Source organism: Nesoenas mayeri (genome assembly GCF_963082525.1).
Source record: "Nesoenas mayeri genome assembly, chromosome: 13".
In the NCBI taxonomy this organism is placed as follows: domain Eukaryota; kingdom Metazoa; phylum Chordata; class Aves; order Columbiformes; family Columbidae; genus Nesoenas; species Nesoenas mayeri.
The window spans coordinates 16,395,483-16,421,528 of record NC_137550.1 but is presented as its reverse complement, the minus strand read 5'-3'; the positions used below and the strand labels follow the sequence as shown (position 1 = coordinate 16,421,528).

The 26,046-nt window shown below is 36.5% G+C and overlaps 1 protein-coding gene across 3 annotated transcripts in view; it reads left to right on the top strand.

The window, feature by feature from the left end:
* Positions 1-18,822, top strand: part of FMR1 (fragile X messenger ribonucleoprotein 1) — a 29,668-nt gene extending 10,846 nt beyond the window's left edge. Inside the window, exons 6-15 of one of the 3 annotated variants that reach the window (XM_080352419.1) lie at positions 613-706; positions 795-911; positions 5,521-5,691; positions 5,821-5,899; positions 7,864-7,973; positions 11,370-11,456; positions 13,695-13,890; positions 15,106-15,285; positions 15,606-15,688; positions 17,489-18,822. In XM_080352419.1, coding sequence (XP_080208545.1) covers positions 613-706; positions 795-911; positions 5,521-5,691; positions 5,821-5,899; positions 7,864-7,973; positions 11,370-11,456; positions 13,695-13,890; positions 15,106-15,285; positions 15,606-15,688; positions 17,489-17,599 — 1,228 coding nt within the window. In that variant the 3' untranslated portion in view covers positions 17,600-18,822. Of the gene's footprint in view, positions 1-612; positions 707-794; positions 912-5,520; positions 5,692-5,820; positions 5,900-7,863; positions 7,974-11,369; positions 11,457-13,694; positions 13,891-15,105; positions 15,286-15,605; positions 15,689-17,437 lie in introns of all 3 variants that reach the window. The other 2 variants (XM_080352418.1, XM_080352420.1) reach the window with 2 other exon arrangements.
* Positions 18,823-26,046: the final 7,224 nt, after the last annotated feature.

Here is a 26,046-nt window from a genome sequence, read left to right as displayed (position 1 = left end):
TACAAGTGTTTCTTTGTGACTTCTTTCAAACTGTGGGGAGCTTCTTAAGAAGGAGTAAAACAATTTTTTTCTGCTCTGAATGTAGCTCAAAATTCAGATTAATACTGACTCCCCTTTTTTAGCTTCAGATCACTTTCTGCTTTTTTGACTTACATGTTAGTGCCTCAATGTGAATAAGCAACAAATTCAGCTTAAACTAAGAATTTCCAAAGTTAACGTTATAGTACCCAAGTTCACTAAAAAATGAGTGAACAGAAGAAGCCCAGAGTAGCAAAATACAGGATGAGACGAGCATAAGGTCTGAGGAATGCTGCAGTGGTGACAGTGAAGTCACACATCTCACTGGTTCATGATGTGTTTGAAGTTTTTGACTTGCTGACTGTAGTGATTATAGCCTTTTGAATGTAGTTTTGCTTAACTTGTTTGTCATTTCATAGATGTATGTACAGAAAAATTATGAAATATTTCTAATCCCACTTGTGAAAACAAATGAGAGAAAAACGAGTGAAATAAATAATGATAACAATAAAATAACACCTGCATTCAAAGGGACAACTTGGATCTATTTATTTAGATTCTTATTTTTAACTTCGTAGAGTTTTTATTTCCTAGGTGTGCCAAAGAATCTGCACATAAGGACTTCAAAAAGGCAGTTGGAGCTTTTTCTGTAACGTATGATTCTGAAAACCACCAACTTATTATTTTGGTAAGTGCCAGTCTCTAACCGTAACATTGGCAATGGTTTGTTTCAAAAGTTCACATGTAAACCACTGTTTTCTTTATTAATAATTTAGTCAATCAATGATGTAACAACAAAGCGGGCAAACATGCTGATTGATATGCACTTTCGAAGTCTTCGTACCAAGCTATCCCTGATACTGCGAAATGAAGAAGCCAGCAAACAGCTGGAGGTATGTTGTTTGTTTTCTCTGGAGTAATTTGGAGAGCAAGGGTAGAAAACACATGAACTTCTTAGCTGGTAGGTCTTGCATTGGGATGAAAGTAATTGTTATGTACTGGCACTATTCCTGGCGTTAAAAAGAGGCAGATGGAAGTGTAACCCAATGAAGTGTATGGCTAAAGGGTCTGTTCTTGGAAAGACTCGTTTTTATCCTATCCCATTTTATTGAGCAGGATTTTGTGGGTGCTTAAATATAAAGATACACATATTTCTTTCGTTGTTCGAAGCATAAAATAGCCATTGTTGCCTGAATAGTGCCACATACTCGATAGTTTTGAATTACTGCTTTTAAAAATAGGTGGCAGTGAATATGGCATGACACTGAGATGGACTAGAACTTGATCTTGCAGAGCAACACAATGAAAATAAGAGATGGAAAGAGTGAGACTGGTGATAGGATGAGTATGAAGGGATGGGTTTGTCTATAGATAAAATGTTAGGAAATTGTCTTACAGCAGATACAGCTTCTGATATTCCTGTGACTGGGGGAGTGGGTGTTGACTGGCAAGAAGCTTGACTCATACTTGTCCATGGGAGAAAAAAAAAATAGAGTAGGCTAGGAAATAAGGAGATCTTTATATAGTAGAATTAGCATTTCTTCATGGTTTTTGTCCTATCTACAAATCGGAGCAAGTAGCAACATTTCTGAAAACTTCCTTTTAAATTCACTGTTAAGAACTAGAGGTACCACTCAAACTATTGTAATTCAATTTTACGTGGGTGTATACCAGCTCAGTTAATTTAGAGCTGGGTTTCATTCTGCCTGCCTGCAGGATGGAGGATTCCATGTATTTGGTTTTAGCTTGAAGTGAGATGTGGTGGTGTAGTTCAGGCCTCTTGTATCCATAAGGCGTACTTACTGTTACAAGAAGTTCTCTCTTCTGTTGTTCCCTTTTTCATCTCTTGATTTCTATATTTCCGAGATGTAATTCAAGTTTGTTTGGGTCTTGATTTTTTTCAAGACCAAGAAAGGACCAGTTTCTTCTCATTTGTGTTCCTTTTTGGGCATGGCACTGTATCTCTTCAGTAATCCATTCTTCTGTCTTCAAACAGAACTGACAATTGTGTGCAGTTTACCTCTTAAAGTGCAAAGTGTTATTTTGGAGGTGGGAAGAACAACAGCCACTTTAGAGCTAATTCTCTTTACCTGCCCCCACAAATGCATGCAGCAGCAGCTGTTGTCATTGATTCCTTTCCCAAACTAATCTTGGATTCTGGTTGGCATTGTAAGGCTGAACCTTTTTGCTGCTGTGAAGGACTTGAGACCTTGATTTCGTTCTTACTAGAAAATCGTTGTTAGACTTTAGTTTCTACCTGAGTAGTACTTCAGTGAAGGTTGTGAGATCAGTATATACAGTTATAATTTGTATGACAAAAGTTGTCTGGTATTTTTCATGTTGGCATTTGTTTCCTGTACTTACAATATATATAAAATGAATTTTAACCAAACCTGATGAGAAAAGCTTTAGATAGTGTCTACCAGAAATGAGGAGTACGATTTTTATGGACATATAGACATACTGCACATGTCCATCTGCAGAAGAAATATTTAGTGAACGCTTTGGGCTTTGCTGCATTGTTAATAATCGTTAATTGTTTCCATAAAATAAACCTTTTTCTACATCTCATACTCTCTGACTTTTAAATGTCTGCCACTTTTTTCTTCTAGCAGCTTTATCTTTCCTGCTTTCTGAGCCATAATCATTAGATGAGCTTCTTTTGTTTTTCTTTCTTTCCATTTCTTGTATCTTGTACCTTCTTTCTTTTCTGGTATTAGCTTCCTGACTTGCATGGCTTTACAAGTGTGGCTTTTAGAGCATCAGGTAAAATAACCAATTATTTTCTGTTTGTATTCTTTCCCAGTAGGTGTGGATTAGTTGTTACTTTGGCATACTAAAAAGCCTGAATTTACAAGTGTACTTTTGCGTTCTGGTTTGTATTCTATGTAAATGCAGTTCAGTCATTGCCTCTAACTAGGTATTAATACATTATTTGCATATTTGTTTCTTAATAACTTATTGGAAGGAAGTAGAATACAGGATTTCCTATGTTTAAATAAAATAAATCTTGTTATGCATAATTTAGAAAATCTAATAATAGTACAAGCAATATAAACACAGTTTGACTGTCACAGCCATGGTCCCTAGTGATGATGTAGCTTCATCTTTTCTACATATCAAAGATAGTTGTGTTAACAACTGATCATTGATTTGATCATCCTGTTCTCCACTGTCATGTGACAATCTATAACAGATGCCAACTAGTAAATTGGCATTTGGATTCTCTGTTAGAATGCAGATCTGTGAGCGTTTAAAACAATGTTTGCTTTCTGAGTTGTCTGTAATCCAGTTAATAAAGTGCTTGCTAGGGCTCCCTGAGTATAGCAAGTATTTCCTGACACTTGCATACTTGTACCACTATCTGCGGTAGCCAGTTCTCTGTGACAGTGATTTACTACAGGGTATTTATTGACAGCATTAAGCAGGAGCAGGTCAGATAGTAGTAGCAGTTTAGCTAAGGTGGAGCAGGGTTTACTGTGAGCACTTTCTAGATGTTTTCTCAGGCTCTGTAGTGTCTCGTGTTACTGAGGTTAAAATGCTAATTTTAAGTGTGCTTGTATATGTCTTCGAAGTAGTTACAGCTTTGATTGCGATGCAGAAACGTGTAGGATTATACATCTTGACTCTGGAAAGACAATATGCAGCTCTATCTTAGTTTTCTTCCTTGCAAAACGCTCTTTCTATTTTACTTAATAGATTATCGCATTTGGAAATTCTTTCTTCCTTCAGTGCTGCTTTTCTGTGTTCTGTTATGCTCAGATACTTGTGGATGGTGTCTATGTTTTTATGTAGGAATTTCACTCACTATGCTAAATAATGACTTTTTTTACACATTATATTTGCTCTTCTCTGTAGATTTAAGTACTATAACTTCCTTTAAATGTGTGACAACTTCATTATCATAAACAATTCGTTTTGTTCTGTACGTTTATATCTTACTGATTTCTCTCCATGTTTCTTTAGTTCTTAGAGTGACCCAACTTAGTGATCTTCTCAGTTCATGTGGATCAAGTGTCCTATAAGAAAACTGTTTTATTAAAACATGAAGAGACTGTGTAGGAGAAGCTTATCAGCTATCCTTTTAGTTGTCATAAACATTGTTTTGTTTCTTTAAAAAATGCATCCACATATCTTTAGCAGTTTCCTCACTTGCTGGACAGGTTCTGAACTGCATGCAATTCAGCATTTCCAAAGTGCTTTTTCTTGCACTTGTGAGGTCTGTACGTGCCAATAATCTGAGCCACCTGGGACTGACAGAGGCTGTTCATATCCATGCAGGATTGTTTGGGTGGTGACAAAATCCAGGCTTCCTGCATGTTTGGGTATTTTCAGCGCCATCCAATTCCACAGTGTGCTACAAGATATTTCTCAAAAGCTTCCCTCTGTTTCCATCTCTCTTCTGCCTGCTTGCTGTGTGTTGGAAGCTTTATACCATTAAGAGAATACTGAAACTGTATTTTCTCTATGGGCAGGTATACACATACTTGTGCATCAAATCAGAGCTTGCTAACATAGTTTTCTTGGAAGCTCAGGACCACTTTAGGACATGGTTTACTGTGGTCACTGGAGTTATAGTTTGTTTGTTTCTCAGTTTCATATAGTTTTTGTAAGTTTTATCCAGGTTGCTAATTATACTTTTTTTTTTTTTTTTTTAATTCCAGATTCAACAGTCGATTATTTTGTTGTTGTTATTGTTTTTTCTTTTTCTTTCATGATATTTTATTTCATTTAGGAGATCCTCATTAAGATTCTGTAAGCTGTTTTGTATTGTTTGGTTACACCATAGCAGTTGCATGCAAGGGTGATGAGAGTTCCAAAACAGTAACCAAGTGTGGAATCTGAGAAGAACTGAGTCTCAAACATGTGATGGAAAGTTGATTTTAATAGTGTAGTTAGATTGACATTTCTGTATTGGTAGAAATGTGATACCTGGCTTAAGTTATTAACATACATGTTCCATGAATTCAAGCAATAATTGCAGTTATACTGTAATTCTGTGTTGTCTTGCATAGGCGTAGATTCTTCTTTTATTTTTTTTTAAGTGCAGTAATATCCATAGTTACTGATTTCTGTATAATTTTTTCTGCCCAGTGATTGAGTTATTGCTGTTTCTCCCTACTCGTTGAAATGGATGCAGTTTTTTTTTCTCAGAGGTAGTAGGGTTTGCTTTAACAGTCAACATAGCTCCGATTTTTACTAACCTGTATGGGCACTGTCTTCCCTAATAACATTGGGTAGCTGTAGATACCCTGTGGTAATTCAAAATACAAAGGTGTCAACAAAGCTAGAGGATAGCCTTATGTTAACATTTAAAAGGCAACATTAAGACTTCTGAAGAAGACCCTGCAGTGCTTTTGATGTGAAAATAAGTGCATTAAAAGGATTAGTTAAAGTGAAAAGTATACTAAGAACCTGATTAAAGAATTGGCTCTACATTTGTTTATTTCTCTCACTGGTGTACTGAAAATCAAAGTAAGCTAACATTGTATTTTTCCTCAGAGTTCTAGACAACTTGCGTCACGATTTCATGAACAGTTTGTTGTACGTGAAGACCTAATGGGTTTGGCCATAGGCACTCATGGTGCTAATATTCAGCAAGCCAGAAAGGTCCCAGGAGTGACTGCCATTGATCTTGATGAGGATACTTGCACATTCCATATTTATGGAGAGGTAAGTTCCCTTTAGCCTTTCAAAACAAAAACAAAACAAAACCAACAAACCACACCAAAAAAGAAGGCAAAACCCCCCACGTACGTGGGAAAACAGATCTCATTTCTCTCACACATCTGTATATTTTAGGATCAAGATGCAGTGAAAAAGGCAAGAAGTTACCTTGAATTTGCTGAAGATGTCATACAAGTCCCAAGAAATTTAGTAGGTATGTCAGTTCTGGAGACTGTGTGATAATAAGGAAAAATGCATTGAACTGTGTTGTTTTCACTTTCAGAAGTGTGGCAGGGTTAAAGTTTGCAGAAGTTCTCTATGTGAAACGGTTCTACGTGGTACAAAGTCTTGGCGTCTGGGGCCTTAATTTTTTCCAGCTCCATGTGGAATTTTTATGGACGCATTTACATTCAGTACCTTATAAGAAATTAACTCACAGTTTGGTAGTTCAGGGATATCTTAAACTAAAACCAACGTTTAAATACGACGTAGAATAGTTTCTGTATTGAGCCAAAGAATTCAAATACTTCCTCTGAAGAAGTCCAGAGATGAGTTCAGCTATACAGCAGATGAATCTGCAGTCTCATATTTTCATAGTACATTTTGAATCATGTCTTTGACTTGTATTTGTCTTTTTTTCCTGTCCTTTTACACCTGAAATAAAGTTTGTTTAGAAGCAGCACTGTGGGATGAACCAAACTCCTAGTTAAGGTACCCAATGATCGAGAAAATACCCCAAAGACAATGGAATAGATTTTTAGTATCAAATACCCTGAAAAAGTCCTCAAGAGTGCATGTAACCCTTATGCATGTGGGGAAATCTTTTGATGAGCTTTTGATGCTATAAACAAAAATACATGGCTTAATTTGGTAGATAAGTAAATAAATAAAACCAGGGAAAACGTTAGAGAGTATGACTTTCCTCTAAAAACAAAGACTTCAATATGCTGCCCAGCAGTGTATGAAGCAGTGAGACAAGTACTTACTGATGTGGCACCTCAGCTTTGGAACTGGTTTAAGAACAGTCGTTCTGCCTTCCCCACTCGCTTCTGCTGGTGATAAGTAAAAATGATAAGCTGCCATCATCATTTTAATTTGAGGTTTTAATTTCTTCGTTTTTGTTTAGAATTTTGCAATGATTTTTGTTTTGGCAGTTTTTAATTTCTGCTTACCTCCTTGGCCTGGATCCTTTAGAATATAAAATTGACTGAACCATATGTTATATTCAAAATAAGATAACAAAACAACAGCAACAAAACAAAAGCAAACAAAAAACCCCCAACCAACCACAACCACTCACACATAAAACCCCCTACTTGTTACATGCAGAAAACATCTGTTATGTCTCTCCTTTAATGCTTTAATTGAATGATATGGCCTTTCCTTATTGTCTCCCAAGCAGCTCAGGTTTCAGACAGCACGTTATTTTGCTGAGGTTGTAGAGAACTAAAGTTTTCATTTTCATTGTCTCAAATGATGCAATTAGAAGGTCTTGTTCCAAAGATAAATGCATGAATTACTGGCATTAGGGTATAATTTATTTCCATTTTTATTTTTTGCTTTTTAATGATACGTAAACTATTTTCAAATACCTCTAAAAAAAGCTCAGTTTCAGAGAAGAGAACTTCAGATCTGATTCAAACTGTATCTTCAGTAGTATCAGAAAACTTCATCAACTAAAACTTTTGTCAACAAACTACGAGTGTTGCGTTGTTCTCTACCCAAAAGGTAGCGACCGTGGATGTTAGAGCACTTTTAAAGGTTTTTTTTGGGGTTTTGTGTTGTGTTTTAAATGCAACCAGCAATATTTATTTGTAAATCACCGAAGCTATTTCATACCAACAAAGCAAAGGCAAATAAGCATGCAGCATACTGAATATTTGTGTAATTGAGATGTGTAATTTCAAATAATTCTATACAAAGGTAAGACATTTGTGATTTAATTTCTTTTGCTCTCTTACACAAGCTTTGAAAAAGGAAACTATACTCCGTAACCCCAAGCTTGCTTAAACATTTTAGTTCATGGCTTGTTAACTAAATTTTGTTGTGGAGTATTAACTAATTTTTGAGGAGTTCTTGTACTGGTACTAAATACTCTTGTTTAATTACAGTCTAGTAGTACTCTCAGGTTTGGGGGAAAACCCTAAAGGTGGAATGTTCTGTATGTTCTTTCTGTAGGAAAAGTAATAGGAAAAAATGGAAAACTGATTCAGGAGATAGTGGACAAATCTGGTGTCGTAAGAGTGAGAATTGAGGCTGAAAACGATAAAAATATTCCACAGGAAGAGGTATGTTTTCAGTTAATATGTTTTTGTGTGTGTGTTAATTGGTAGCTATTTTCTAACCAGTGATAAAATAAATTCTTCTGTGTATCTTCATAGTGGTAAGATGTTCTGATTAAGGTGTGGTTTTTGTTTGGTGTTATCTCTAATTTCCTATTAACGCTTATGGGCATTTTTATATAAATTTGGCTTATCTGTGTTTGAAAAATGCTTTGTGAAACTTCTTGTTGATGCACCTTCTTAGATATTTCATTTTAATCCTGTTAGAAGCAGTGACGCTGTTTCACAGCACTTGCTAAGCTGTATATCAGCCTATGTGAAACTTACTGTTTTCATTCATTAATTTGCTTGGAGTTTGATCTCTTGGGGTTTTACCTGATTTAAATTTTGATTAGTCATTTCTTCTATTGTAAAGAAAAGCTTGTGCTTTACGTATAAGCCTCTCTTTTTAGAAATATTACCTAAATATTACCTGTCAATTGTAACCTAAATAAAAAGCAAGTCTGAGCAACATGATACACCAGGTTTGCACAGGAAGGCTGTCAGCCTTGGAAAGGGCATTCATGAAGTCTTGAACTTTGTAATGTGAGGCGGTTTTCTGTGGGGCTGTGTTGAGGGGAGAGTTCACAGGTTTGCAAGGAAAGCTTCATGCATGAAGCTTTTAACATCTCAATGCCAAAAGTTTCCTGCAATTTCCAAGGTGAAATGTGCTTCAAGAAAACTGAACTGTCTTTAGTTCACCTGGAAATCTAAACGTACCAGGTAAGGAACCTTTGCTACTTTGAATAAGATACTAAATATGGTTCTGGAACCCTTACATTTTTGCTTGAGTAGCTATTTAATCTTTTGTATTATCACTATAAAACTATTCCTGAAGACCCACAATCCAGTTTCTATCTTTCTGTAAATGGTGGCTAAGCAATTAAGGGGTTTTTTTTCTACTTTATTGGTTTTATATCTCAAAAGGTAAAATAGTACCTGTTTCAAGAATTCACTGCTGTGTCCTGTTTAATTTCTACTGATAAATTCTTGCAGCATGCAATTCTTGAACTAGCTTAATAAGCAAGAGGGTGCTGTTATTGTAGGCTAAAACTTTCAAATTTAACAACATGTCAGCCTGGAGATTAATAGGAAGGTAAAAGAGCAAGTAGTCATGGCTGCATTTAGTATGTTGGGTTTTCTTTTCTTCTTCGGGCTTGAAAAAGCTTATCTGTTGATGTTCTTCAATCCAAAATGCGGCTTTTAAAGACAAACTTAAAAGCTTTTATTACCTGCCAAGCCCTGCATTGGTACTTCCCTGTTTTACCTGTTAATGACACTGGTAACACAGGCAGTGCTTATGCTGCTTCATGTGTTAGTTGTGTCGTATCAGGAGCAACACAGAAACCTGAGATAAAAATTTGGTAGATAAGAGGTTTTGTAGGTTTATTTGTATTTCATATTTTAAATAAATTCACATTAAATTGCCACATGTGAACTTGGATACTACAGGCCTTCATTTTGTAAGGAACAGTACTTCATCTTTATATGTTAATACAGCATTGGGTTCTTTTTGTTATGACTGAAGTGTTAAATACTGCCCATAAATTTCAGGTGCGGTTTCATAACTTGCATAATTTTATAACAGGATCTTCAGGCTTTTCATCTTTTTAAAATGAGATAGGTAGTGTTTGTTATACTACTATATGTTATTTTGATATCTCAATTTCTTATGGACATAAGGTCTGCTCAGTACTCACCACTGAAACTAAGTTGGAGATTGGTACTTTTGCATTAAAGACAAAAATAAGGTCCAATAAATAAGCATTTTGACATTTTGTGTGGCTAAAATTGATATTGTTGCCAACTATTAAGAATATCAGCTGGCATTGCTGTCCCTAGAATCCACTGCTAAAAGCAACGACGAGCTGTTTCCTTAAATGCCTTTTTAAGTCAGTTGTCCTGTGATCTTTTAATAATTGATACTATGTGCTAGTTAATGCCAGTTTAGTAGAAATTTCATTGCTCTTTATCAAGTTTTATTAAATATTTATGAAACTTAAAATACCCAAGATAATAAAACGTTTCAGTCGATGATGCCTGGGGCTAAAGGATTTCTAATGCTTGTGAAAGCTAGTGTTGAGGTTTCTTAGGATTAGAATATTGTGTAGTGGTTTGGTGTTTTTTTCCTTGTTATTTAATGCAAATGCATAAGACCTAAGAAAAGTTTTCTGTACGTAAAAGAAAAAAAGCAAACCACAGAAAAAAGCAGAGACAAATTACAGACTTCTCACTCAGTCCCTCTTAGGGAACCTCAGCAAACTGTGTATGGATTGTTTTTTGAAGATATTTGTGTTTCAAATCAACTCACTTTTGCAAAAAAACCCTTTTTTGGAATGCAGTCTTGTAAAGGGTGTATATACAATGAAAATTAAAGGTGTCATTAGAGGTCAGGATGAGGTGTCAGAACAAAATTTAAGTTAACTGGGTAGGTATAGCCAGGCTCTGGGTCTGCAGTGCCGTAGGTTTCAGCAGCTGAGTGTCTGTGAGACTTTGTGGAGTACAGGAGTCAACCTCAGTCAAGCTTATGCGGTCATGGTGGGGCTGCAGCTGCGCCAAGAATCAGGTAGTTCATAGCTGGCTCAGCGGGTCCGTGTGGGCTCTGATCACACCTCTGAAATGCTGCATGGGCCTATTCTAGTGTCAGGAGTTTTGGTGTGGAAATGATCCTTTGATCTGCTCAAGTTTAGCTCTGTTTCTGGCACGCAGTGAGGCCCTTCTAGGTAGATTTCATAGTCTGCTTTGGCCTCCTAAGTTAGTCTTTAGATGTTTTCTCTCTGGGCGTCATGATTACAACTTCCACCTTTACCTTTTTCAGGTATTTGTAGAATCACTGAAAAGGTAAATGTAAGGTAGCAGTCACTACATGAAGTACTCTTTCTTTTTTGTTGTTGTTGTTTGCATTTTACAAATTGAGAGATCCTTATGAAGAACCAAGTTTTGTTTTATGACATGATGTTAATTTGATTTACTTTTTTAAAAGGTTTCTCTACTGATGTGTAGCATAAAAGAACCTGGTATGAGAGAGTTGATGTGAAGAGCAAAGGTGGTATTAATTTTCAAGGGAGGAAACCTGAAGTATTTTGAATTGACTTTTTTTTTTTCACTTGTTCAGAAAAATAAATGTTGGTGTTGTGATGCATATTATCTAAAAAATATTCTTAAAAATATTCCCTTCATGTTAAGGGAATTAGTTTGTCATCCTAGTCAACATGAAAATTTAAATACAATATTGTCTCACTTTTAAAATTATGCTTAGCCATGTTGTAAAAATTGTTTTGAAGCTTTACAGGAATATGTTTGGTTTTCTTCAGTGTTTGATGCCTCATCAATAACCATAAGACTACTGTTACTGTGTTTTAGGGAATGGTACCATTTGTGTTTGTGGGAACAAAGGACAGCATCACTAATGCGACTGTTCTTCTGGATTATCATCTTAATTATTTAAAGGTGAGGAAAATTATGCTGCATTACCATTGAAACAGTAAGATGATCAAAATCCGTTTGGGCCCCAAAGGTGGCTGAAAATTGGTGTTGTAACAGATTTTTCGGTCTAAAAAGGCTTATTGTAAAAGCCATGTTGTATTAAAAGAATCATTTATGTGGAGGATTTTTCAGAATGGAAAATACAAAGGACTGAGTAAAAATAAAAAAAAACAAATCAGAAACTGATGACAATTTTTATACAAGGAATAGTCCATGATGTGACTGCAGAGCAAGTGGCTTCTATGCAGAGATCTTTTATACAGTGGGCATTTCATTCTAAAACCCTGAACTCCTGTAGATAATTGACATTTCATACTTGAGGATGTTTTGTAGGTGATTCAGCTTTGTGTTGCGTTTGCCCCTTTGTGCTATAACTTCATTAGTAGTCTGCAGTGCTTGTCTTTTGTATAGGGAGAAAAAAATACCCCACACTATTACTTATAGTTGCTTCTGCTTTATAGGTGTTACGGCAGATGCTTGATCTTAGATGGCAGGGCCAGATGCTAACAGTAGGGACTGCTTTGAGTGAACTGTATCTTTTCTGAAACCTCCAGACCATTAATGATTTGATACATATCCAGTCTGTGCAGTAGCTATCATTGAATCTTCTAGAGTGCTAAAATCTCTGTACGCAACTGAAAGAAACTTCTCAGTACAGTGATCAGAGGAATTAGAAGAAATTACTTTGTTTCCTTAATTACCTACTGACTATCTATACCTTTTAATCCTGCTTGTTGAGCACTTGAATTTATCAGTATTTTGGAGCAAAGATACAGCAGTTCTGCAGCTATCATGTACTAGAGGCAGAGAAGGACCACTTGAAAGCTAGTACTAAAAATCAATCTCCTTTCTTGTATGCTCACTATTATTTCAGAAGATATTTCTGGCTTAACTTCTTTGGCCACCTTGAGTGGGTACTTACATGTGAGTTGGTACTTAAATGGGTACTGACTAAGTGGAAAGTGCTTAATAGCCAGCAAGGGATGTGAAGGGCAACAAGAAGGGCTTCTGCAGGTCTACTGGCAGCAAAAGGAATACTACAGAAAATGCAGGCTCACTGCTGAGTGGAGTAGGGAACTTGGTCACAAAGGACAAGGATGAAGTACTGAATATCATCTTCACTTTGTGTATTGGTAAGATTTATCCTAAGAAATGCCAGGCCCTTGAATCCACTGGGAGAATCTGGAGAAATGAAGACATACCCTTCCTAAAAGAAGATTGAATTCGGGAACATCCGAGGAGGGGGGGAGCCAAAACAAACAAACAAAAAAACCATACACAAAAAAGAAACATGCAAGTCAGTGGGGCTTGGTGGGACTCTGGCTGCTGACATATCTCCTCTTTGTCCTTGCTGGAGTAGGTGACCTCCAGCAGTCCCTTCCAACATCACACTGAAACTTTCATTTAAACAAAAAAGCTGCCACTTGTTGATGTAGCTAGAAAACATCTCAAACTGACAAAAGTACTCCCTTAATGTGTGTCATTGTAGATAATTGTTTGTGTTTATCTCTTTTATTAGTTATGTGTGGTAAAAATTCTGTTTGCTGGCTGTTTTTCTATGCCTGAGTTAAAGCACTTTGCTCTCTATGCTTTTATGCTTCCTCACTTCCCTGGTGTTATTTGTTATAATTAAGTAGAATTTAACAGCAGTGTAACCTCTAACCCTTTTTATGAAACAGTGCTATTACACTGTAATTGTTAAATAACTTTGATATTTGTTATGTGCAACAGTGTAAGAAGCTTGTGTTGTAATCTAAAAAGTTTAAATTATGTCGTTGGAATGCTAAAAATGGATCATATTACTGTATTCAAAAATAAAGAAATGCTAATTTCTCTGTTTAAAGAACAATTAACTTCCTTAAGAGTAAAGAGCTCATAAATGTAATACTGAAGTATAGTTTATTGTGTCTCCTGAAAACAGTTGATCTGAGTGCTTTTTCTTGATATATCTAGTTTAAACAAACCTAAACTTGCCAACTGTGCCACAGGGAGAATTGTATTGGTAACAAACAGATTTGAGCATTTGAAATATTTCTTTCTTAGTAGACAAATTATTTTCAAAGCTCAATTACTATATTTAAGTATTAAATGGATTATTAGTGGCAATACTGACATGCTGTTTCTTTCTGAGAACTGCCTGTCTGTACATTCAGGTGATTAAATATTGGTGACATCTGACTTGCTGTGCTTGTGTTTGTGTAGGAAGTGGACCAGCTGCGTTTGGAAAGATTGCAAATTGATGAGCAGCTTCGACAGATTGGAGCTACTTCTAGGCCACCATCAAATCGCACAGATAAGGAAAAAGGGTACATGGCTGATGATGGGCCAGGACTCGGCCGGGGTAGTCGGCCTTACAGAAACAGAGGCCACAGCAGACGCGGTCCAGGTTATGCTTCAGGTACGCAACTACAAGTGCACTCGCAGTTTCAAGAGTGGCCTGTTGGTCTTTTGATTTATTCAAAAAGACTGGACTTGGAAACAGAGCTCTTAAACCAAGTTTAGTTAATAGTGAATATTATTATTTGAAGACTATATGGAGCTTTATGCTGTAGAAGATACTCTGAAGTAAAATGTAGTGCTTATATGTAATGTAAACTTATTTCCACGCAATTCCTGTCTCTTAGAGAATGCTGATGTCTTCTACCGTATGAACTTTTCAGGGCAAGGTTTGTTATTTTATCTATATTCAAACAATTAAAGCTTCACTTTTCATTTGCACCTGTAAAAGGCTATCTTAATGTAAATATTTATAAGTGAAAATATTGTGTAGCTGAGTGGAAAAGCTATTTTCCTCATATTAAATTGAACTTTAGTGTTTTTACTAGAAGAGCATAGTCACCAAAATGTAGGGTTACACTTTAAAACCTTGTATAATTCACTAATGAGTAGTTTTCAGGTTGGTGCTTCTTCAGAGTGATCTATTACTTCATTATCCATAACACAGATCAGCTGGTGTTTGTCCTCACTGAAAGGCCTGTAGCATGGACTTGATAAGACAGCTTACTTTCTACATAATATGAAATTAATGTTTTTGTGCTGAAGCCCTTTTGCTGTTTCTGAAGATGTGATTTCAACTGGCTAATGACAGGGTTATAGGAGGGAAAACTGGGGAAAAGAACCAGCTTTTAGCAGTGAAGGTGATCTGTTAACTGGAAAAATGGTAATGGACAGTTACTTTGGATTTGATACATTTCTAGCCTTCTCAGTTCCCTGCTTTTGTAGTGTGTGTTACAGGCTGTTTCATTATGGATTTTTTTCTTCCTTTTCATTGAGTTGTGGTAAGGGGAGACAGGGCAGGTTATATGCAGTGAGTTTTAGAAATATGAAAGGCTAGTCTATTAGACTACTTACTTAGATTCAATAGTATATTGGTAGGCTGAGAACACCAAGTAGCTTAATTATTTTACATTAAGTGCACTTCTAACTTGTATTTGTTTGTTTGACTTATTTAAGAAGTAATGTGTATTATACACATTTCTGTATTAAGTATGTTATAGAGATTGGGACGCAAAGATCCCAGAACTGTTTACTTTCAATATTTTTTCATTATACTGTAGTACTTTCATGCTAAGCTACACTGGCATGTTTGGATTTCTTTTCATCCTCTTGATAGGAACTAATTCTGAAGCATCAAATGCTTCTGAAACAGAATCTGATCACAGAGATGAACTTAGCGATTGGTCGGCAGCCCCAGCAGAAGAGGAGCGAGACAACTACCTTCGTAGAGGAGACGGGCGAAGACGTGGTGGTGGTGCAAGAGGGCAAGGAGGGAGGGGTCGTGGAGGATTCAAAGGTAAATGTAGGCTCAATTTTGAAAAAGAGGTCAGTGTTGGAATCCTTAAGCAAACTCACTTCCATCAGCGGACAGTCTCTTTTGAACTGATGGTTTTAAACACTGTGGTTTTGTCTAATTTGATTAACACCTGACAAAAGTTTCCTTAGTGATTCCTGGCCCACAGTTTAAGAATGGTTGTTATGTTATTAAGAATATTTGTTTAATGTTATTCAGCCTGAAAATTTTGAAATATTTTCCTATTATGCTTGCATAAATTTTAAGTAAAATAAGAACATATGCCCTCGTCGAACAACTTAGTTGATTAATTCTTCTTACAGGAAATGATGAACAGTCACGAACAGATAACCGTCAGCGTAACTCAAGAGATGCAAAAGGGAGAACAGCAGATGGATCTCTTGAGGTAATTTTTCTCTTATTGGAACTCTGTAATGTTTAAAAATGCATAAGTATTAAATACTGACATTGAAGTCCTCAAAGCTACAAGTGACATAGACTTATGGTTCCCTTTTGCCTGTTCAGATCTACAAGAGTTTTGTGTCATTTTGTAACATATATGCAGGAATCTCAGTATAACAAGTTATGTAAAGATGCAACTTCGTAATGTTAGCTTAGCTCTCCCTTTGGTTGGAACTCTGATCATGAGTCCCAAGGATTTACTAACCAGCTTGATTTCAGTCTTTGTTCTTACTAGCTTTTTTTTTTTAGCTTATATTTCTTACTGCGTTGTGTCTTGTTCTCTGTCGCCTATATGCCTGAGGGAGGAGAATCGTTAACGCTTTTTATAAAGAGAGTGTGTTGTAGCCAGAATCTTCAGAGTAAGAAAGATTAAACTTCAGAAACTACCTTCACTACTAAATGAAACATTTACAATTGAAGGCTATGCAATCTAGAAAGTAAGTTAAAAATACACATCAAGAAACTGTTCAAGTCATATTGAAATATTTTATAACCTTAAATGATTTGTAGTATTTTATAAAGATATTTTTACTTTTTAAGTATGTTCTGTTGCATAAAGTTTTTCAGGCTGATATTTTCTGCATATACACAGAGTTTCCCCACATGGAAACTATTCTTATTTCAAATGATAACAGGCAAACCTTCCACCATCTCTTACTGCATAGGATGAGTTATGTTGTGAGGAAGAAATAGGAGCTGCTGCAAGCGGCTGCCTTCTGTGTGGCATTACCAGGAGCTGGTTCTGATGGGAGATTGAGATGGCTCTTGGTTTGGTGTTAGAAAACCTGCTGAAAAAAGAAGGGGGAAAAATTGGAACAAGTGGCCAAATGCTTAGTTTTCCAAGTGGGAGTGCTCAATTTGAAAGTATAGTACTCGAATATGCATCTGAAATGCAAGCAGTTGACGTGCCAAAGATATTTTCTATTTTTTATAGTTAATCAGTAATTAACTTAGAAAGTTTTAAGTAGACAATGCAAAACTGCAGTGCTGAAAAAGAAAGGCACGTTATCAACAAGTCTTTTTTTTCTGTTGCTCTGAGATTTGGATGAGATACTTTATATGAAAATAAGCATTTGTGTATTGTAGAAACCTGACTGATCTAGTTGTAAAAACCTTGTAATATTTCAAGGAGTAAGGACTTACCCTCTTTACAAGCATAAAAATTTTGCTTTCAAATTGCTTTTTTTCAATTTTTTATTTTTATGACCACTTAAAAAGACCTCAGAAATCTGTTTAGTCAATTAAATGAGGCATTTTTTCAAATTCAAAAGTAGATTTTTTTTGAGTGTTCATATCATTTCATGAGCAGCTTTTCTGTATTCTTTTTTTTTTTCAAAAAAAATGTTTATACGTGTATACAACAAGTAGAAAGTCAAATTATTTAAAGGAAATGGTGCTGTTAGTTCTTCAGTGTTCTCTTGCATGAACACACAGGAAAATGTAGCTTCCAAGTTTAGGTGAACGGGAGGTTTTTGGGGTTTAGGTCACAAGTATGTGGCATTTTTGAACAGAAAAAAATGCACACACTCTCCATTTCAGCTTGGATACATTTAACAAAGCCATAAGGGTGTGCAACCCTTTAAATATTCTGACTATTTAGTAAATAGTCCTCCTCCCAGGCTGCCAAGGTAGCACATGCCTAAGGGATGGATGGAAGGAAGAGGGTGCTTTATATAACTCTAACTTGTTCCAGATCAGAATTGACTGCAATAATGAAAGGAGTGTCCACACTAAAACATTACAGAATACCTCCAGTGAAGGTAGTCGGCTGCGCACGGGTAAAGAACGTAACCAGAAGAAAGAGAAAACGGACAGCGCAGATGGTCAACAGCCGCTGGTGAATGGAGTACCCTAAACTGCATAATTCCGAAGTCATATTTCCTATACTGTTTCAGTAATTCCTATTCCATGTTAGAGAAACTTGTTAGGCCAAAGACAAATAGTAGGCGAGACGGCGCAGGGCATGAAATGAACATGTGTTCTCTGTTAGCCTTTTTTAACATCAACAGTATGCAGTTGTTTTCAGAATAAGAAGTTATTCAATATTTGCATAAAAATATCTGAATTTCCGAAAATCGCTTTCAAGTACATATTGCAGTTCAAACGATGAAAGATTCTTTTTTTGTTTGTTTTAAAAATACTGAGCTGTGCATTGGTAAACTTTCTGTTCAGTTGTACCATTTTAACACATCGGGTCAAATTCACTGCTCAATTTCAATTTTCAGAATAAATAGTGTTTGCAGTAATCAAATTGGCTTCTGTTTTCAATCTAACTTACAAGTTCTTCATGAAATGCTATGTCGTTTTATGTCCTGTGTCAGTTCACATTCTGGTCCACCTTTTTCAATATTTTAGTGGACCCTGAAATATGTGTGATGTAACAATTGTCATTTCCATTAGCAAAAAAAGTTGTATGATCTGTGCCTTTTTTATATCTTGGCAGGTAGGAATATTATATTTGGATGCAGATATCAGGGAAGATGAGTTGGTAACACTAAATGTAAAATATATGTAGCAATCCTTGTCAGACGTTAGTACTTTATAGACAAGTGCATGCTTTCCATAATTTTTTCCTTACATAAACATTGAGTTAGGCAGTTCTAAGAATAGGAGATTTATTTTGCACTGAAGATTTGGCAAATAGTGTTATTGAAAAAGGGGTGTAATTTTTTTTCTTTGTAGGCAGTACGGAAGCTTTTTTTTAAAAAAAAAATAATAAAAAAAATAAAAACCTTTCCATTGTGGAAAACTAAAATTCATTGTTACTGAGGGAACAAGTGTAACATGTTCACAAAATAGTCATGTGTGCCTGCTATTTGGCCAGACGACCAGTTTAAACGCTGATGTTTTTCATCCTCCCCAAATGTTTTTGTTAATTCCTTATTTTAATTTGGGAACTGTTCTCAGGAGAGGTGGGAAGAGAATCACCATGTGTAGTGCCCTGGTACAGCAGTGCGAGAGATTGGACGTAGAACAAAAATACATCGTATTTTGAGGTACAAGGTCTGAATTAACGGCCAATTGGAAGGTGTCGCAGAATCCAATCCAAAGTGGAGTTGTACACCAGGGAAGGGTGGGCAGTGGTGGGAGGAGCTGTGCTTGCTTGTGTTTCCGATCGTACGTTAAACTTGGCAAAACTGTATAAGGACCTTTATTTTAATCCATTTTTATTGAGATTGCTCCAGAAGGAGAGCCACTGTTTATGGACAGAGTTGTACAAACTTGACCTTGCCTCTGATGTGTTTTGTGAGTTTTGTTTCTTTGCTCTTTTCATTCTTTTTGTTTCTTCCTTGCATACAGGTGAGCATACTAAAAATGGCAACGAACTGCACATGAGTTAACGAATATAAAAATGTCTTAAAAAGTATTGCCAAACATTAATGTTGATTTCTAGTTATTTATTTTGGGAATGTATAGTATTTGAAAACAGAAATTGGTACCTTGAACACATCATCTGTAAGCTGTTTGGTTTAAAATACTGTAGATAATTAACCAAGGTAGACTGACCTTGTAATGTAACTGCTCTTGGGCAATATTCTCTGTACATATTAGCTGCGACAGATTGGATTTTATGTTGACATTTGTTTGGTTATAGTGCAATATATTTTGTATGCAAGCAGTTTCAATAAAGTTTGATCTTCCTCTGCTAACTGATGTTGATGCAATCCTTATAAATGATTGCTTTTAAAAATCTCAGAGTGGAGAGAAAGTGTTTCTTTGTTTAGACTTTAATTGTAGCCATTGTTTACTTACACATTATAGAAGACTTCTAAAATATTACTGTTTTCAAAACTATGGCACATAATGCTCAAGACAACGCAATCTAAATATTAAATGGTACAGTACCTGTTGAGTTGTCACACTACATGCACTATATTTCTCACATTCAGTGGTTGAATTCACTAAGGTGCTAACTAGGTTAAATGTGAAATTACTAAATTACAGTTGGACTAATTAGCTGCATTCCATTTTCAAGTGCATTTTGGGGTTATGACCTTTTTCAGTATTTGTGTGCTTAACATGTATCCCTTTCAATTCAAATTCCAGTGTTTTTAAATGTTATTAAATTTCAAGAAATTAAACTGTGAATCTAAATGTACAATTTTATTTTGAAAAGTCATGTTGTTTCGAAACTTAAAAGTGCAACAAATTGTCTGATGCTTGAGTTCAGGTCTGTCCTATTGGTAACTTATAAAGTATGGTCTAATGAATTAAAATTATTTTTAAAATAAAGTTCTTTAAAAAGAGTGAGAGGTATTTGTGAATGATGCCAAGGTCTAGATTCAATAGTGTAAAGCGCAAAGACTGTGAATTAACAAATACTTATCAAAACAGCAATTTTGTTTCCTTTCTTTACTAAGTGCATTTTTGGTAATGATGATGGATTAGGATTTTCAGAGTTGGTAAAAAAACCTTACCTTTTTGAAACATAGTTAAAAATCTCTCCTTTATGAGCATTCATGAGTTCAAGAACCAAACAGGTTTAGTTTCTTGAATACAGAAATTGTTTAAATTACATAGTAATAGATTAACTTTCTCAGCCCTATGTGTCTCTAATATCAACAATTTTGTACCAGTCTTTCAACAAGCCAGAAACAACATTAAGTGCTACACTACTGAGTGGAGACGCTGTGTTCTTCGTAGTAGCACTTACTGTGAAAGAGAACTTGTTTTCCTGAACTGCAGTAGGTTTCTCTGCAAAACCCATCAGTATTAAATATTAAAAGGGAATAGATTAATTCGTTTCCAGTGGGAATTCCTCAGTCACTTCAGGAACCCTGCTGCCTTGTTCCCATAAGCAGCATTCTGTATTAATCTGCGAGCCAAAAGATGGGTCTCATTTTTTTAGCCCATGCATTGTTAAAGATTTTAGTCTATTTCCAGAAACAGTAGGATTTGTAGTGGAATATCTGTTCTGAGGGTGCGGGGAGATGTTGATGTTGGTTCTGGTGGCTACTTTAAAGAATTTTTTTCAAGTGAGAAGGCTTAGCTTGATGTAGTTTCCTTTGTAGTTTCTAATAAGCTTTTTTCTCATTCACTTGGACTTACTGGTACTTACATTTTCATCCTAAAAGACACTAGTGAAAGTCTTTTCCAGCCAGATTCACATCTGTGAAAATCAGGGCGACCACAAAAAACTTAATACCTTAATGGTGTGAGACACCATTGTATATGTTACGAAAAGTGAGGTTAGTTCTGAGGTAAGTGTTCTGAATAGATTCCAGTTTGATGGGCAAGGGTTTCCTTGCCGGAGTTTCACTAGGCTGATGTGCGGTGCAGCTTTCTCACCGCACTTCTGTGCTGCCTTCACCATGGGAAGGGTTGGATTTACTGCCCACTGTTCTGAACCAGCGCGAGTCTCTCACAGCAGCTTGTGAATATTTTGCCTTCATTGGGGGGATGAATCTCTTTTTCTACTCCTTTTTTTTAAGGTATTTCCCATGTCTGTCACTCCTTTCATGGTTATGAAGATCATCTATCTTGAACAATTTGTGATGGAGATAAATAATTGCTACCGAACCATGAATATGAATTAGTCATCACTATTCTTGTGTTTTAAAATTTCTTTATGATAAACTTCAAGGTATTAATTTTTGTGTGGATAAAAAAGAGCAACAATCATACATGATTGTTTTGTGTTTCTGCTGAGGGTTCAGTGGGACAAGACTTTCTTACATTTGTTGCTCTGAATATATGAAACTGATTCCAAATAAAGGCAGTTGATTTAAAGCAGAAAAAAAGATCTATGGATGTAGTCTGTATAAATGACTGGGAACTTGGCTGTTGCACAGATGGCATAACAAAGAGTTGTTTGGGGTATTGGATGTGCTCAAGCTGAGCCTTAAGTACAGACCATGGTTACAGCAAGGAGAGCCAACAGTCCGAAACTTAATTAAAAGAAAATCAAGTGGTCAACGTAAAAAGTGGAGGCAGTTTAGTCAGATGATGGGCAGTCTGAAAGGTCCCGTATTTGTGCAGCAGAATGCATTGTGCTGTATGCACCGTTCTACGGGAATAATTGGTGTGGAGAATCTTAACAGCGTGTGGGGCCTTATGCTTCAGAAAATGAAGACTGACTGTTCTGTGGTGGACGTTTCTAAGTGTCTTCTCATTGGTACTATTGAGAATGGCTGTGTGTAGTGAAACAATGAAAGTCAAGATACTGTATATTGTTCCTTATATTAGCAAGCTAATGCTGCATACAAGTTAGGTTAGAGAGTCACCTTTTAAACTCATTACTCAATTGAAACAGGAAAACAAAACATTTTTATGTGAATATATAGCTTTTTTAAAAGATAATTTATCTTTTTGAATGGTTGTTGTAGCCTACTCTGTTTTCTAGAACATAACGAACTGCTTTAGGCAGCTCAGCTGTTTGGAGAACTGCTGATTTTGGGGGAATCTCTGTTAACTTTAGGTTTCAATATTTTTTAAAACCCTCTTTCTAGTCTATTCAAAGAGCCTTTCCTTAGGAATGGAGATGGCTAAGAAAGTGTGGGTCAGACTGTGCTTTTGCTTCAAGTGTGCAGAAACTTGGTTAACCCAACAGATGATCCTCTTACCTAATTAATTCACATTTAATGGGTTATTGGGAAGCTCAGACTTAAACACTCTGACCAAACTTTGTCTGTTCTGAGGGGAATGTGTTTTGGTGTCCTGAGGTATCTATTAGTGCTCTGCAGAGTTAGGTGGTGGTTCTGGAGTACGATTGGTAATACCATGAACACGGTTTTATCTTAGTGAATTAAAAGACTTAAGAGGCTTTGTTAACACTCTTTGGGAAGGACTTATTTTTATTTCTTTATTTTTTCCAACCACATATACAGCTTTTTTCTGGCCCCTAAGCTGTGTTTCTCACATCTGTACCGTGGATTCTGAGCTGTATCATAGTAACAGGGAGCCCACTGTGATGAGCTTTGATTCCACGTCGTTGTGCAGAGCAAGTCTGTAGTTGCTGTGTCTGAACAGCTGTGCACTCCCAGCAAAAATAGTATGTAATAGAGAAAACTAGAGTTTTTTCTTTATCTCCCTTGTTTTCTTTCTCCCAGGAGGTTCTTTCCTCTTCCCAGTTTATCCTGGATGGCATTAGAGTGTAATAGGTATACCAGAAAATGATTGCTGTCCTCTTAAAATATCATTTTACATTTAATTACCAAAGCAAAGTTTCTCTGTGGGACAGCTGGCATTTGTATATTACTCAACAGGTACATTCTAATGGCAGGAAAGCCTCCTCGTTTAGCAGGAGGAGGGCAGAGAGAACAGACCTTTCAAAGCCTGATTCCTGTGTATGTTTTTAGCTAAAAGTGATCTTTTAAGTGTAGTCTCTATTAATAAGATGACTCCATTTAAGCTCCCTGTAAATGAATCATTTCCTCAAAATCACTTGCTGAAAAAACCAAAAATTACTGGGTTTGGGCACCACCTTTATGCAAAAAAAAAAAAGGCATCCTGCTCTGTGCAGCGATTTGCTGTCATGTTCTAATTCATAAATACAAAGTTACGATCATAATGTGTTTTATGTGTAAGCACATACCTATTATTCCTGTTGGTTTTATTGCAGTAATGCTGCTAATTGACACTCATCTAGCGTGGAACTCGGTGGTGCTGATACTGCTTTGCAGCATCAATTCGAGTGAGTATTGCAAGGGGAAAAGCATTTTCATCGGAGCAGCGAGTACTGTTATTATCAAGAAGTTAAGATTAAAAGTTTGTCTTGGTAATGATTGAAAAATACTGAAAAATACTACCAAGAGATCTGAGCACTCCAGATAGGGTCAGTCCTGGCACTTAAAAACAGCAGAATGTAGTTCCCATTTCCCTCATTGTGCATCTACATGAGAAATACATACTGCTTGGTTTATCCCTGGCAGTGTATCTTGCTTTTGTTTACCTTTGATTCTAGATTCTTCTATTTCTTTCCCCACTTTTCCTCCAATGTACAGTTCAGTGTTCCTATAATCTGCTAAGATGTGATGTATTTGCTTACTACAGTAGATGGCCCAAAATAGTTAGCAAAGATTTTTGACTCCTATCTTGCACCAGAAGTTAAATTGCGTCATCTGATGTGGAAAGGATCAGCCCATACATGAAACGTAGGATTTCACGTTTGGATCCAATGGATCCATTGCATTGGATCCTTCAGGCGTCAATAACCAGACTTGAGACACGACCTTTGGAGAGCTTGGTGAAAGGCTCTCGCTTGCTGCAAGTGTCATTGGCAAACATTGCTGCAATATCCAGATGCCAAAGTCGTTCTGGTTAAAAACAAAAGGCAAAACCATTTTTGCAGTGTGTTTATGTGTGTGAGGTATAATGTAGATATAAATGTGATTAATCTTACACGAGAGAGCGACGTGTAGGACAGCCATGGTCATATATTCAAATAATTCTTGTCAAACCGATTGTCAGGTACCTCATCTCATGAACTTCCTGCAAAATCATTACAAAATCTTTAACATTTTCTGTTCTGTCTCGATTAGTGGTGGGGAGGGGACCGTGACATAACCGTCAGTGTGAACTTTGCTGGTCACTTTTCTGTTACACGTTAGTCTTGGATTCCCTATTTTGACATTTAACTCTCCCTGCTCTGAAGCTGCTTCTTTTCAAGTGAGTCTTATAGGGCACAGAAGAGCCCAGTGGAGCACCAGGGCAAAGGGGATTTATCCCCCTGATGCTGCCAGCTGAAGAATCACGGTCAATACCTTAGTTTTTGGTTCGGCCCTGATACCCCTTCTGTTCACAAGGAACTATAAAACCATGAAATGTCTTTCGATAAATTCCGTCACTGAAAGCTGTTTTCTCTCATATGGAGAGAGAAAAGGCAAACAAGATGACTGGGTGGTATGGGGGTGGGGTTTTTTTGGTTTGATTTTGTTTGGTTGTGTGGTGGGTTTTTTTGTATTTTTGGGGTTTTTTTTCTTGATTGCCAGCTGCAATTTGCACTTGTGGTTTCATTAAAAAGAGATGTGATGAGATCTTTGAGTAGTGTAAATGAAAGGTGAGCAAGAAGTCCCAGACCTATGGATCACTACAGTTTGCAAAAATACTCCAGTACCTCTATATTCAGGGGTGTTTTGCTCTTTTCTACACAACCTACACACTGTAGGTCTCAGTCTGGGCTGGGTGGATGTTTGGTTGTATGTGGTAAAGCTGCCTTTTACCAGTTCTGTGTCTCAGTTAGGTTTTCAGTTAGATCTTTAAAATAAAGGCTGAAAGTTCTGCTTGTATATATAAGAAAAATACACCCATAGATATAACCCCGAGTTTTCATATAACATGCACCTTATAGGTGAAACAGTACAGCTTTTCATCTTAACAATTTCCACCTGAATGTATTTAAATTTCACAGCTTTAGTTCCTTACTCATTGTGGTTCATGAAGCAATTTGAAGTAATAGAACTGAACACAACAGGAAGACATCTGTGCTTAACCTTGCTAGCCATCAGTAGTCACAATTCATAATGACTATAAATGCCTTCAGAATGGAAGATAATCAGTATGAAAATGTCATTGCATTTAGTTAATTATGGATATTTTGATGCTAATGAGCTAATCATTATGAGCTTTCAGGTTTTGCACAGCAAACTCTGAATGTTTCAGAAAAAGGTGAAGTGTTACCCAGCCATCTCCAAATGAAACTGCAAGAGTCGTTTGACACTGTCAAAACCTTCTTCAGGCCAGTGAGTGAGTGTCACTTCAGCACCACGGCATCATTTCTCTTCCCTTTCCCCTTTGTCTGCCCCACTTCCAGTCCACCCTCATGCATTTAGTGTATTTAAAACCCTCAGTCCAGTACTGCAAAGCTTGATAGATCTCTTCAAAATGGCATTGTTAAACTCCCCTTTGGAGCAATCATAAATTGACTTTCATTGCGTTACTACAAAACCCTTCATCATCAATTATGTGATTGTGCTGGAAATGCTGGACAGTTCGGCTTAGGATCCACCTTGCCAAGCTTTGTTTTATCTGACCTGGACCAGCTTTCTAGTCTTCCCATGAACACATAGGAATAAAAGAGCAATTTGGCACATCCTAAGTTAAGGATTTTATCCCACAGTAGTGTCTCTGCCACCTCTACTGCCTAAGGAAGGCTCCATGGCCATAAGCTTAGACCAAACCACTCACCTTTTGGACTGCTGAAGTTAAATGACAAGAAAAACATTATTGCATAAAATTATCACAATGCTAATTTGCTAATATCAATAGCAAATTGCAATAGCAAATGATACCTATGAATACAGAAAGGGCTTGGTCTGTACAAAATTGCAAGTGCACTCCAACATCGGAGCTGCTGGAACCAAA